Consider the following 15,717-nt stretch of genomic DNA (forward strand, 5'->3'; position numbering starts at 1 on the left):
TTATATTAGAATGTACTCTTGATAGCAAATGAATTAGAAGTGACTTTATGCTCAACAGGAAGACTGAGCTGTATGAAGAATATTTCTCGATTTTATTTCCAAAGATGGGAAAAAGCAGATAATTAGGCCCTCCATTTCTCTGAGAGGTCTTCGAAAGAAATAAGCCAGTGGGAACTATATTTCTGCTTCTCAAGTCACAACTCTGGAAGCCGATGGACCAATGAGGACTGGGCTGTGTTTCTCACCTGCAGTTGGTGGGATGAGGTAGGAAGGACTGTAAGAGGATAGAGCCCCAGTCGCAAGATTTGCCTGATTCTCTTTGGGTACTGCCCCCAAACCCAACTTAATTCCTTCTACTTTCCCGAAATTGATATCTTTATAGGACCAAGCAGTTCCAGCCTGACCTAAGAAGAGTTATCATCATCATATCCGCTCCCACTCAAATTTTCCTAGAATGTTTGGACTATGGAGTATCCTGTTTTAGGACAGCAAGTGGGAGATTAGAAGGAAGGGGTGGTTGGTGAGTCTTTCTTCCTTCCTATTTTGAAACCCTAGTTTTAACAGTGCTGAATTTGATTGGCTCACGTAAGTGGGTTAGAGAGGACTGAGGTAAGCTGTGTCCTCTGTGTTTCTCTAACTAGGTCACATGCCAGTCAATATAAATGGGAAGAGGAGAGAGAAGAATTGGCTCTCAAGTGCCTAATAAGGATGTGGACACTGGAGTCAGACTGCCTGGGTTCAAATTCTAGCCCTCGCATGTATTGGCTGTATGACCTTGGAGAAATTATTAAATTTCTCTGAGCCTCATTTGCCCCATCAGTAAAAAACAAACATAATTGTACTTTTCTAATAGGGATATTTTACTGAGTGAGTGTGTGAATGCCTGTAAACTTCTGGCATATAAAAATCAGCAACACATTGTTAAAATGGACCAATCACTGTAAGCATTTCATGTCTACTCTCTCATTTAATTCTCACACCATTTGTGAAGGCCCACCTTACTGATGAGGAAACAGACTGGAGATTAAATTCTTTGCCCAGGGTCACATAACTAGTAAGAACAATAGCTCAAATTCCAACCTAAATCTCTCTGGGTCTTTTACTACATCATATGGCCTCCTGAGAGGACATCATCATAGAACAATAAGATACTAGATCTACAAAGTGAGTAGACAGGCTGGGATGCTGAGCAAACAGATCAGGGATTCTCTGTTACATGGAGGCAAAGGCACTGGGAAGAAAGTCCTCTGACTCTCACACCAGGAGTTAGGACAGGGAATCATGTGGACTGCTTGGATTTATAGAGAGTCCAGAAAGGACTATAGAGAGTATAGAAAGTCCAGAGAGAAAGAGTCTTCTCTCTGACTTTGCTTTCTCAGACTGGGGTAGAGGAGAAGTGTCAGATGGTGCGGTTCCCTGAGGACTGTATTTCAACACAACCCGGGATGCCCTGAGAGAAAAGGGCAGGGACAGAAGGTGGGAGCAGTGTTTCCCAGGTCTGCAGATAGCTACAGCTTTGCAATAGTGGAGTCTCCCTTCCTCCAATCACTTGTGAGCCTCCCCACTCCCGCCCAGGAGCCCCACCACATTCTTCCAGGTATTTAAAACAGTAGCAAAATGCACAAGAAGATATGGGTATGTGCTTTCTTCTTTATCTTCCTGCTCTGTATCTCTTTATTTTTATATCTCTCTCTTTCCTCTCCAAGTGGCTCTCCCTGATGGCAGCCCCTAATAAGGTTTTCTCTCCTTCCTGGTTATACTAGATAAAGTGATCTCTTGAACATTTTCACTTCTGTACAATTAAATACTGCCCTGTATGGCTTTCTGTTTCAGTAAGCAAACTCTCTTCCCAACAAATTAAGAGTTTCCGGAGAGCAAGGAACATCTTGCCCTTTAAAAACAAACAAACAAAATTCTCCTGCGAAACATCCAAGTCTGGTTGATACACAGGATATGAACACAACAGATATTGAAAAGAATAAAATTCTTTCTTGCCTGCCTCTTAGCTCTTCATCCAACTCTCCTGTTTAACAAGGAGGAAAATGAGACTACTGAGAAAGGCAGAGTTTTGCTGAAGTCTTCCAGCTAGTTAATGGCAATCCTGAGATTAAAATCAGTTCCCGTTACTCTTAATCCAATGGTCTTTCCAACACTCCATGGTGCCCGATGTAAGGCATTGACAAAACAGTCCTATATCTATTTTTTTAATGGGCTTATTATGTTATTAGATCTTAGGCTTTGTAGACGGAAGAACCAACAACAATAATAAACGATGCCCTCTCTGGTGTTAAGTATTAAATAACTAACAGGTAGCATAATTTCCCTTAAATTCTCTAAGACTGCCTCCTCATATGCAACAAGACATATTTTGCAAAAAAAAGATTGTACCCAGTGCTCTACCTTCAACAGTTATCAAACTCTATGGGAATAATTTTTGTTTGGGTAGGAAAATATTGATCAAAAGAAAATTACAACATTTCACAAATAAGACATATGATAGTGACATTTAAAAATTGGTTTAAAGTAGATAACTACTCTGCCATCAACTCAACTATAAACCAAAGAAAAGTTCTGTAAAACTCTGAAATATATTTTTTTAAATGGGAATAATATATATTTACAGAGTTGGTAGTTCAGAAGCTAGGGAAAATTGCCTTGAAATTTGAGGAAAATATGTACTAACTAGCACTGGTATAACAGATTGACATAGTTGGTGTATTTCACAGATTAAAAATTCCAGAATTATTATATTAACAACTGTTTTCTTATGCAGGTACATATGTATTTTGTGTTATGCATTGCACATAATCATTCAGGCATTTGAATGGAAAACACATTTGCATTTGGGATAGTAACTATTTACCTCTCCAAAAGTTGATGAAATTCAGTCTGGTTTGTTTCTGAATATTTAGTGACACAGCTTTTCACATCATCTTTCATGTCAGTGTCAACATTTCTGAAAGAAATGATCCAAGATTTGATTGATATATCAGTATGTATTGCCAATTATCTTTCAACTTGTTTAAATATGTGAAAAAAATCATGAGGTTTTAATTTATCATTATTTGTCTTAAAATAATCTGCCTTTAAAAAATAGGATTTCAAAAACTATCACAATTAAAAGTTAAATTTCATGAACATTTGTACTTTGAGCAATTTATATAAGAAAATACATTTTCAATACTTTAATCCTCTTCTATTAATGCTGAGCACTCTGAGATGTGAATTTATCCATTCTGAAGAAAATGCAGAGATGATGTTATTTTGCCTGGGATGTTTTATTCACATATTGTTCATAGTCATACATTTATTCATATATTATAGGTAATCACGCCAAACTTAAACAATTTTAAACTGAAAAATAAAACATGGTGACCATAGAAAACAGATGCTTACTTGGAATATACATCTCTTAAAATGTTCAAGTTAGAAAACTATAAAGCTTATTTTATGGTTTCAAATTGAGCCTTCCCTCTTACAATTCCTTAAAATATCACTTACAGAATTTTCTTTAACTGATAGTTCTGAAAGATGAAATTCACCTGTGACACAGAAATGGTCTCTGTTTATATGAATTTGACACGACAAGATCTTGTTACGCACAAAGATAACAATCAATAAGTAATGAGCAAATGCTATTTGATCTTCCTTTGGCTTTGTAGATGGAGGAAAACCAAACAATAACAACAACAACAAATATTCCTCAAACTGTCAAGAATGAATCATTAAATAACTAAAGGATAGCATACTATCAAAGCAGGATTGGTTAAACTGGACCTATATTTCATTCTAGCCTGATTTTGCTTGTAAAGACACTATATAGTACACCCCTCTTTCTTTTTACCAATAAGTTTCAGGTGAATGAAAGTAATGTAGCCTACATGTTGTTAGCATTTATTTATCTTGGAAGAGGAGATATTTAACTTGGATATATTAAAAGTAGCATAGCAAGGCTTCCACCTTGCCCAAGTCTGGTGTGCCACTCACCTAGAATACCATGTAAACAGTGCCCTCAGGAGCTGGGCAACATGGCCACCCTGTAATGTTAGCCAGAACTCTTGCCATTTCAACCTTCTGTTACCAGTACTTACATACAGCTCTGAGGGGGAAACGCTATTGATGATCCTGTAGAAAACTTTCTGAATCAGCCAAGAAAAATTCATCTATATGCAGTAGAGTTTTAGTGTCAAGTGTATTTAAATTATTGGGGAATAATTAATTCATGTAGTGAACAAAGTGAATATTTGATTAACTAGGACACACTGTTCCATGAACATAGACAGCAGAGACCAGCAAACACTCTGTGAGAATAGCTGTCCCAATTAACAAGTCTCTTGAATTATGTTTGGATTGCCTGCATTAAAACATTCATGAGAGGGGCAGCCAGATGGCTCAGTTGGTTAGAGCGCGAGCTCTTAACAACAAGGTTGCCGGTTCAATTCCCACATGGGATGGTGGGCTGCACCCCCTGCAACTAAAGATTGAAAATGACGACTGGACTTGGAGCTGAGCTGCGCCCTCCACAACTAGATTGATGGACAACGACTTGGAGCTAATGGGCCCTGGAGAAACACACTGTTCCCCAATATTCCTCAATAAAATGTATTAAAAAAAATCATGAGGAAAGACAAAACCTGTATATAACTTTAAGCCACAGTTAAAGATGTTATAAAATAAGAAAAAAATGAATGTAGGAAGGGACAGAAATTATTTGTTAATTTTGGATGTAAAACAAAAGTCGCATGCTACCTTAAGGGCATTACCCTCACATTTTACATCTAGCAGAATGAGTTAATTATGAAATGTATGCGTCAAAGATTTCAATTTCAGGCTTGACTTTACTTTGAAGATTAATTTTTTTACTTTATCATCTTTACAAGGCAGTTCAGTGGACAGCCGATCTAAATGTTACTCATTGTTCAGCGATGTATGAAGTATATTTAATCAATGTGAAGAAAGCAATATTAAACTATAATCAGCAGCCTCAAATATTCTAAACATCTCAAAAGAAAGGTCAAGAGGTTATATCACTGCTAATCATATGAGAAACAATGTGTTTAACTCATTCTTTACATCAGAGCGTTGTACTGATCTATGCTTCCTTTTATCATAAAATGCAATGAAAATATAGCAGGTGGTTTTTCTCCAGTGTTGGAGAAATACTGACTGAGAAGATTTTATTCCAATCTCACAACATAAGCTGAAGGGCAGATTAATGTTTTTCTAGGATGATAAACTTTTAAAATGTTACTCCAAGGCAAGGATATAAACTATGTGAAGTTATATTTTGAGCGCTATATTTATTTGTTAAATATACCAGAGATATAAGTGTAAATAATTATATATAATAATGACTTACATAAATTATAGAATTATATTTAAGAATTATAAAATTATGTTTAAGAAGCAATTTATGAACTCAGTTATTGCAAAATACATTAATAAAACAACCAAAGAATGTTAATTCCAAATAGACATTGATCATAAAACTTTTTTCAGAACTACTGATTTCTAACTCATTATTTTCTCGTATGCCCAGCCTAAATCAGAAGAGTTCAAATTAAGTTCCTGACATGGAAATTAAGTGAATCTTAGTATCTATTTTCATCTCCAAATAGTAACATGGGAGCCCTTTTTAAAAAACAAACATAGAATTCTCTCAGAAAAACATCTACAATCAAGAAGGCAAAAGTTTGTAGAAATTAGAAAGTGTATGTAAGGAGAAATATAAAAAAGTTGTTCTTACTGCATTTTCCATTCAGGTGAGATGTCTGGACTGATGACAATAAGGGCTCTGTTTGCATCCTTGTCTCCATTCCGCAAAACTCTGAGTCTTACACGGACATATTGGTCAGGTGTCTTACAGAAGGGTTTCTTCATGGAAGGACTGTTTGGAACAAGCAGTCCTTCTATTGGCCAATCAAAGTCCTTCAGAAAGAAACGACAAAAAAATTGATTTTAAATAAGTAAAAAGATTTACTTCTAGATACGAAAAAAAGTAACACACTGCTTATACCTTTAATCTTTCATTCATTCATCAAATATGTATTGGGCATCTTAGATGTTACAGACAATTCTAATTGTTTTCTTTGATTAAAGAGGAAGGATAGTATGCTTTTTAAATGTATGTAAAAGCTGTGTTGTGTTACAACCTGAAAGATTTATTCCCTTTCAGAGAACATCTTTCTAGAAAAACAGAACTGAATTAACTTGGAATGCTTTTGCTCAGGTATGAAATATCTCTAATTAACATGAAGAAAGGCGGAATGTGTGAAAAGTGATTTCACAACCCGAAATATTATCTTAAACTAAATCTATTTGGCAAAGAAGAATATAGTTGGGAAACACTCCAAAAAACATAGCAAGACGATAAAACTTAAATTTCAGATGTTTCAGTTTTAGAATTCAGTTAATTCGCATCCATTCATATATTCATTTATTAACTCGTGCGTCATCCAAATATTCATTGTTTACTATATTCCAGGCACAGTGTTAGACCACGGAAATAACAGTATGAACTAAAACAGGATGCTCTTCCTTGAGAAATTTTTAGTGGGTGCTGTGAAACTCAGCTAGAAATAAGCTGGAAATTAGATAGTGTGAGTGTAATAATAGCATCAGGGTGTGTATGAAGTGCGATGGGACCACACAGGAAGAGAACCTAACTCAGAAATGCCATGTAACAGACCTGCAGCCTTAGCTGGAGTTACTGCTGTCAAGGAGGGATAAGATGATGAGCAGTACATGTATCGGACTTGAGGATTCATAGAAGGTGATGCTTGGGGGATAAAGGAAGTAAAGATGGCTCCCAGGTTTGGAGCTTGAGCGAATGGTATTACCATTCACAGAAACAGACACACAGCCTTTTGTTTCTGGAAGGGGAGAACATTTTTTAAAAACTAGTACACAAGTGCTAGGTGGGTACTAGATTAGTCAGGGGGATGACTGCTTAAATTATATAAATGTCTAACCACTAGGCTGGACACCTGAAATTAATGTAAAATATTGAATGTCAACTGCAATTGATAAATTTTAAAAGGGAGGGGGAAGGTGAAGCGGAATAAGAGTTTCAAATTTCAGGTATGAAACAAGTAAGTCACGGGGATGTAATGTACAGTATGGGGAATATAGTCAATCATACTGTGACAGTGTGGTACGGTGTCAGATGGTTGCTGGACTGACTATGGTGATCACTTCTTTAGGTACATAAATGTTGAATAACTATTGTGTACACCTGAAAATAATATAATATTGTATGCTAACTAGATTTTTAATAAAAATCTTAAAACAAAAAAAAATTAGTACATAAAGTAATAATTTACTAACTTACATTCCCTTGAAAACTTTTTGGAATCATACAATCATACTGAACAATCACATAGTTCAGGAAAATGTGTCTTAAGTAAATTACAAATAATATCTGAAAGTTGTAAAGACTATTCTGAAAAAGCATCTAATTATAATGCTCTAATTTGTGAGATGAGTAAGTAGCATTAATTATGTTCAATTAGGGGAAAAGCAGTATAAATAAATGTTTAAAAATTCATGAGTCGAATGTTTTCAGTCTAATGTTTCTTTTGCTTTATATTTTTAATATATTTGCTTAGTAAATGTGTTCGTAATACTGGCATACAATGAAGCTAACTTATCACACTTCTAAATAAGCAAAATTTGAATTAATGAAGTTTTATTTTATTCCTGATCATCACTGAGAATCTTGTACCTGCATGGCATTTAAATTGCAAAGGGCAGACAACAAAGTGTTTATTTAGATGCGTGTCTATTATTATGGATGGAGCCTCATGTGGTCCTTTTCCCTTACTATTGTTATCGACAAGAAATAAGAAAGGTTTTAACAAATTCACTGCATATTTTCATTTGAAATTTTCCTGTTGTATAAAGATTTTACTTAATATGAAGGGTGGTAGAGGAGTAGAATTGCATAAGTTCTTCAAGAAATAAGTCTGGGATTGACCTGTAACTCTTCTACAATGAAGATATTAAGCAATTCAGAGCAAATCAACATTCATACTAGTTTTAGACATAAACAGGAAGTAAGGGTCGGATAGGTGGGTGAGACAGAGAAAACCAGTCTGCTTATTACAAAATTACTGTCACATTGAAGTCTTGGTATAAAATAGCTAATCTTTCCCCCTTTCTTTATTTCTGAACCATGGAAGAGAAAGGCAAGAAAAATGAGATTCTCCCTAAACTTAATCTGTGAGAACTTTCAATTCATAGAGTGGGGATATAGAACTAAGATCTTTTTCTCAATATCCCAAACATGCTATAATTCTGATTAACTTACCTGAAATGTGCCACCTTAGCGCCTAGTTAGTTTTAGATTCTTTCACTTTCTAAACTCGTTTCTCTCTGACAAGTGGTAACCACTGCAGATATAGGCTTTAGTACTGCTGTAGCATCGCTAACTTCCCACGGCTTCCTCTTCTCTTCAGTTAGATTAAGGGAGCCCAAAGGTCTTCTCTTTTTAATATGAGACATCACAGAAACCCAATGATGAAAACTTATCGTGGGTTTCAAAACTTTCCAAATGTATGAGCTATCATGGGCAGTTCTTCCTTTAAGCTACTTTAAACCTTGTTCTAATGTTTAAGGGACTTTTACTTTGTTTTTCATAGAAACAGAGAAGTACGGTGTCAGGATCATGAATGACAACAAAAAACACAGATTAAACTGACTGGAGTGCTGTTTCCCCCGCCCTCTGTTTATTTCCATTGGAATTCTTACATCCCCACTCATTTCTTTAATGGTTTTCTCTGTGTTCACTCTTATATTGAGGCACCGCTGCATTGTCAGGAGACTTTGACGGGCCCTGGTGTTCCCTTACTTATACTGATAATTCTGCTTTTTCTTTTCTTTTTCACACCTCTCCCATAACCAGGGGCAGCCTGTGCTTTTTTGGGAGTCCAACTCTTAACCAATTATCTAAATTTCTTAGTCAAATTGGCCTTCCTACATATCCTTCTTTTTGCTTTTTACCTATAGCTAATTACCATCATCTCTTAACAGATTAATAAAATGTGTACTTTTAACTTTCTTTTGTTTAACAGGTATCCCTCTAAATGGATATACTTTAATTTAGTAATTTAGAAACTTTAAACTCACTATCCAGTGGTCCATTCCAAAACTTTGTCTCTTCAGACTCACTGTTTGCAGTAATTTCATCCTTGAATATGAAAACCCATTGTTCCTTACCTCTAAGTGGTTAGAAGTATTTCTCAATTTACATTTCCCCCAAGAGGTAAGAAAATAACTTGAGTTCCTAGAAATTATTCCAGTAAACTTAGTCATAGGATAAAACAAAATAATTCATTAATCTTATGTTTTTAGAATGTTTTGACATATTTTTAAAATACTAATATCTTAAGACATATGAAATGCTATTTGTTCATAAAGCATGCATCAATTGCCCTTTGGGATGAATACTATTTAACAGTGAGAAGAGCATGAAATCAGTTCTCAGAGCAGTTTTCACCACTGAGAGGTACATAGTTTGATATTAATGTTGTCTCAGTCACCACAAAAATAATTCCCATTGTCCATATTTCCTACGTCCTCCCTTGGTCATTCTATTTTGAAAGTTTCTCATCATGGAATTAACAGGAGAATCTGAGTCTCACTCAGGATAGTGTTTCTTAGATGGTTTTCTTATAGTCAATATTTTGACCTAGTTTTTCAGGCACATGTAGACAACCAGCCTGGCTAACATTCCTCATACTGACCTTATGACTGAATGAACTGGCTCAACAGATAGCCTTGATTTCTGGGACACAAAACTTTTTCCGTGAATTTTTTCTTTCTCCCTTCTTTGTCCTCTACTCATCAAGTTTGCCTCCTTCCTTTTCCGGTCCTTCCTTTTTGAACACACAGCCTATACTTCTTAAACTATGAGCTCCACAGAGGTAGAGACCATGTCTGTCTCCTTCCTTGCTCTACCTTCATTGCCTAAATAGATAATAAATAATGATTAGGTAAGTAGTAAAGTTGGAAGATTGTATCTGGAATAAATTTAATATATATGCTGACAGTGACCAAAGTGTTCTGAGCCCTTAGTATGAATGTCACATGTCTAATTGCAATTTATATGGAAAGTCTTCCCAAGCAAAATATTACTTGTATTTAATTATACACAATACAATTATCTTTTTTCTTAAAAATAAATTATGTGGAAATGGGATTGCAAGAAAATACCGGGGGTAATAAAAAAATGTGTATAAGTGGACACTTTGGTCAGAGTTGCTCAAGCAGTTGTTCACCGTAATTAGAAGTGTCTGGACGCTGATGGTAACCACTTTGAGCACCTCTTGTAATTGCAGAAGTCAAAGGTGACTTGTATTCGTCTTTTGTTATCGGTATGTAGTGAGTACTACAATTTTAAAACAGTTTTCCTTTCTTAAAATGTGTATACATTTTTTGGGCACCCTCTGTATGATTCCTTCAGATAAAATGGATCCAGACTTTAAGTTAAGTAGATTGCATTTAATTTGAATGAGAACTGACTTCCCTGCTTGGTTAAGTGTATCCTTCCCTTCCTCAAACATTTCAAGAGATAACAGAACTCTTAGGCTCAGTCATTTTGAAATACATGGTCAATTTCTCTTACATTAGCTAATTTAGTGCCTTAGTCCTTTCCCTTTGGTTGACAACTGAGGGTTAGAGCTTTGTTGATTTCTTATCCACTCTGCCCAAAAGCTACTGTTCTGTGTGAATGACCAGAGAACTTTGGAATTGTCTATTTTCATTCCTAACATCATTTAGTTGTCAAATCCCAGAATACTAGCAAAAATTTTACCTTTTCAAAGGTAAATGTTAAAGGGAACCTAGATAATTTAGGTTTCCTAATATAATTACCATTCATCATTTAAATCAATCAATTAATTAACTGAATTACTTTACTTGTATATCGAGGTTATAAAAATATAAGCACAATATCTGTGAAATTTGCAATAATTATAATTTTCTCTCTTTCCCTATATAAGAAAGTACACTATTACAAGGCATCTCTGTCTACCCCCAATCCCATTAGGTGGGTGGCAAACTTGATATTCCAACTAGAGGTGTCCCAGTTTCTGCCAATTTGGAAAAGCTGTTATCATTTTGTTTTGTTTTCAGTTCTGTATTTTTGGCGATATGGTCAATCAAACTGAAGGTACAAACTTCTTACCAGAACTGTTGTTTCCTTTCAAGGAAATACCCTTCCTTTCCCCTTCCTCAATGTGGTTTCTAGGCATAGGTGAAAGTTCAGTAAACCTTATACCATTGGTGGGAAAAGGGGTCAATGGTATATATGTGGGTACTTGCCCTTGATCCTCAGAGGCCCCTAAGGATGTGCCAACTGTCCTCCTTGGCTACTGGGCAACCCGCTCGCACCTGCTCACCACCAGATGAGGAATAAGTTATCCTTTCTGCTCCCTGAGTTTTAACCTCTCCTTTCCTGAATCTCTGAAGAAAAATTTCCACAAGCACAATTCATGTCTTTTTCTTGGCCTAATGCTGGGCCTACTGGTCTCTCTGTGCCACCCTTTCCCCTGGGCTCTCACTAGTGCTACAGACCCCAAGTCTTAGACATGTAATTCGTGTAGCCACGGGCTCAGGCTACTCAACCCACAGCCTGTGGCATTTTGAAGAACTCCTTTCTCTCTCAACACAACTCAGCTTCCTACACTGTTGCTTCACTACAGTCTAAATATAAGGGCATCTCTGGGGTCCCATGAAATGACTTCTTGGTTTCAGACACCATCTATCCTTTTCCTAAAGCGTTGAGACTCATGGATTCAATCAGTGAGGAGTCATAGGAAATTGTGATTTCATGGGAAATAAAAAACTTGGTTGAGACCAGAAAATATGACTAAGCAACTGAAAAAATTAAGATACAATATTTTTCAAAAATCTTTTAGAAGGCACGATTGACCTAGCAATAAAGCAAAACATACCAGAGACGCAGAGAGGTAAACAGAGTGCTGAAACAAGATTTTATCTTGAGGGAATTTTCCAAACTCCAAGGAAATTCTGCTGCCATGCAGGGGAAGGGCACATGAGAAAAATATCAGGGTACAGCCAAGGTGGGAAGTCAAGACCCTCCCCTCTCATAAAATAAGAATCACAATAGGATAAATGTCATTGAAAAGGGAAACCAGAGAATACCTCTCCAGGTGGTTGCAAATAAAATAGACCATGTCAAACATTTTCTCTGTGTGGAAGAGAACACTAAACTTCATACCACAGACTGACCCTCACTTGGAGTATAAAGACATTAGGTAAAGATGAAGAGAAAATTAATATTCTGAAAGAAAAATGTCTGAAAATATGATGCAAAAATGCTTTTCATAAAGAGAAAAAAAGAAAAAGTATGAAAGAGAATTTAAGAGACGTGGAGTTCAAAATGAGAAGGTTTAACATACATACAATCCGTTATCTATAAAAAATGAAGTGAGAAGATAATAGGAGAGAGAATATTTGAAGAGATAATGGGTGATAATTTTCCAGAAATATTGCAAAATATCAGTTCACAGATTCAAGAACCTCAAGCAGGAAAAACAAAAAGAAATCCTCTCTCAGACATACTACGGTAAAATTAAAGATTATCAAAAAGAAAGAAAAGATTTTAAAAGCAATCAGGGAGAAAAGACAGAATAGCTGACTCCTCAATAACAACAATGGAAACTAGAAGTCAGTGATGATATCTTCAGTTCGCTAAGTGAAAATACCTTACATGAATGAGGGCAAAATAAAAACATTTTTGGATAAGTAAAAACTGAGTTTGCTACCAATAACTGAAAAAAGGGTATACTTTCTTCAGAGCCAAAGGAAAGTAACCCCAGTTCGAGGGACTGAGATGTATGAGGGATTTATAAAAAGAAAAAGAAAACTTATGGGTAAATCTAAATAAATATTAACTACTGACAACGTTAATATCTTGTAGAAATTTTTAAAAGAAAATATATGACAATAATGATGTATAAGTTACAAATCAAATTGAAGTTAAAGTATCCTAATGTTCTTAAGTATTTGAGAGAAGAGTACAGTAAATATACCTGTTGATTTCAGATTTTGATCATTTACATATGGAAGTTAAAATGCTCAGAGTAATAACAACAATAAAAACAAAAAGAATGGAAATTGAGGATATAATTTCCAAACTAGTAGATGGGAAAAATATGCGAAAAAAGTCAATGTAAAAATATAAGAATGAAGAAAAAAATTTAAACAGAGAAAAAGCGCAACAAATAAAAAGCAAATAATTTAAATTTATCTGTCATTACAATAAATTGAACAGACCAAATCTTTATTTAGAGATAAAGATTGGCAGACTATTTTTTAAAATCAACTCTATGCTGATTATTGGAGATCTCCCTAAAACAGAAGAATATAGAAATATAAAAAGTAAAAGGATAATAAGAAGATAGACTAGGCAAATAAAAAAAAAGCTGAAATATTTCTATTAGTATTGGATAACTGAGACTTTTATAAAGTTAGATTGAGTCTACATAATGATAAAAATTTCAATTTACCAAGAAGATAAAATGAACATGTGGGTGTCTAGGAACTAAATTTCAAAATACATAAAGTAAAATTTGACAGACTATAAGAAAAAAACAAATTCATCTCCATAAGGGAAGACTTAAACACATCTTTCTAATTAATTATAGAACAACAGAATTAATTGATCTCTTGCACCGAACTGCAAATCAAAAGCTACATGAAAATTTTCAAACATTGACCACATCCTGGGCCTTAAAATAAGTCTCAACAACCATATATTATAGTAAGCAATACAACCTCATTAAGTTGGCCACTGGGAAGAACTGGCCACATGTAGGTAAGCTTATTCCAGAGAGGATTTTCAACTCTGGAATGTTTCCACTGGTCTGGCTTACTGGTCCCTGCATGTTTTAGGGCCCACCTAAAACGAAATAAAAGACAAAAAGGAATTGAGCAAAGTTAAATATCACTTCAAAATATTCATTGAATACTTCTTAAGAACTAGGCAAAGAATGAAAAACCCAAATCTGATAATTTACTGCGTACAAGAGACACAAATAAAAGTAATATCAAAATAATATATTTTTTAAATCAGGAGAAAGTGGCAAAGTTATACTTGACAGTGGAATGTGAGACAAGAGGCAAATTAGGGTAAGAGTCATTTTATAATAACGATGACATAAATAGCAATACTAACATAGAAAAAAAGCAAGAAAAACTTTTTAGACACACAAAGAGAAACCAATACAGACAATAAATTTTGATCTACCGGGTAATTTTTTCTTTAGGTAACAAATAAGGTTTTAAAATATCTGACTGCTATAACTAATAAATGTAAACATGACCATTTATTTATATATATTGTAGGCTGCTAACAGAAAATAGGTAGGTCTTCCTCAACAATTCTTGGAACATTTCTAATATTTACCACACACTAACAAAGTAAACTTCAATACAGTTTTAAAATGAAAATTAAACAAGCCACTCTTTGTGACAAATGATAGAAGAAAATTAGATATAAATGAAAGTTTAAAATTTACAAATTCAACCACAAGATAATTTAAAAACACGTTCGCTCTCCCAAAATACTATTATACCAGATAGGGAAAAAAAAGTAAAAAATTAGAAAGCAACAAAAATAACAATCATGAAAACTTAAAAGACACATCTAGAATTAAAGTCAAAGGTAAATTCATAATGTTAAATGCTTACTTATTAAGAGCTAAATAGAGAAGGGAACTTAATAAAGCATTGAACTCAATAATTTATTTTAAATATATCATATATATATATATATATATATATATATATATATAAACTATTCCATGGAAAATAGATGAAAGGAATTCATATTCAATTAGAAATAAATATTTTAGAAAATATAATAGCAATAGAATGGTTCAAAGAAGTGTTTTTAAAGTAAATAAAATAATAAATCTTTTTTATATAAATCCAGATTATATAAATCTAGATAATAAAAATATTAATACAAACCAAACAGGAAAATTGAGTTAAATATTTATTTAGCATAGAGAAGATTAAAAGAATATATCATGCTTGTGTATGTTAATAAATGCAAAATTTCTGATAAAATACATGATTTTTTTTTTTAAAAAGACCTCATAGAAGTGACATAGAAAACAGAAAACATGCCCTTGCTCATATAACTTCACAGGTCATGGAAGAGACCATTTTTATGCTGTAGAGAACATTTTACACCATAAAGATATAGAAAACTAGCCAATCCATTCCATGAAAGGGAGATAATAATAAAGTCAGCAGCTGATAATTTAAGAAGTAAATGCAGCCATCTTACTTAAAATTAAAGATGTGAAATTTCTAAATCAATGTTAGCCAATAAAATTTAACATTATGGCAAGAGAATAATCACTATAGCTAAGTAATACTGAGCCTAGAAATAAAATGAGGGACAATTATTAATGTATTAAATCACTAATTAGTGAATGAGAATACAGGAGCAGGCCATCACTCTTAATTTGCTTGCACACGTCATGATCGTCTGAGCCTGAAAATGTTCTGAGATTGCCCAGCCCTATCAGACCACCTGCAGTATTCCTTATGTTTGAGGGCCCCGGTGTCCCATATGCTGACTGACAATTCTTGGGGCCTGGACGCCGAGGGGTGGTGGTGGTAGGAAAGACTTGTGTTTACAAACATGGAACCTGCAGGGCTGCTACTGTAGCACTCGCTGCC

The 15,717-nt window shown here is 34.5% G+C and overlaps 1 protein-coding gene across 1 annotated transcript in view; it reads right to left on the reverse strand.

Moving 5' to 3' along the window:
- LOC109450795 (doublecortin domain-containing protein 1) overlaps positions 1 to 13,920 on the reverse strand; it is a 74,658-nt gene extending 60,738 nt beyond the window's left edge. The window contains exons 1-3 of the mRNA XM_074336164.1: positions 13,801 to 13,920; positions 5,747 to 5,928; positions 2,864 to 2,956 (exon numbers count right to left, since the gene is read on the reverse strand). Coding sequence (XP_074192265.1) covers positions 2,864 to 2,956; positions 5,747 to 5,928; positions 13,801 to 13,836 — 311 coding nt within the window. The 5' untranslated portion in view covers positions 13,837 to 13,920. The remainder of the gene's footprint in view (positions 1 to 2,863; positions 2,957 to 5,746; positions 5,929 to 13,800) is intronic.
- Between the last annotated feature and the right edge of the window lie 1,797 nt (positions 13,921 to 15,717).

Source organism: Rhinolophus sinicus, linkage group LG06, assembly GCF_036562045.2.
Source record: "Rhinolophus sinicus isolate RSC01 linkage group LG06, ASM3656204v1, whole genome shotgun sequence".
NCBI classification, from domain to species: Eukaryota; Metazoa; Chordata; class Mammalia; order Chiroptera; family Rhinolophidae; genus Rhinolophus; species Rhinolophus sinicus.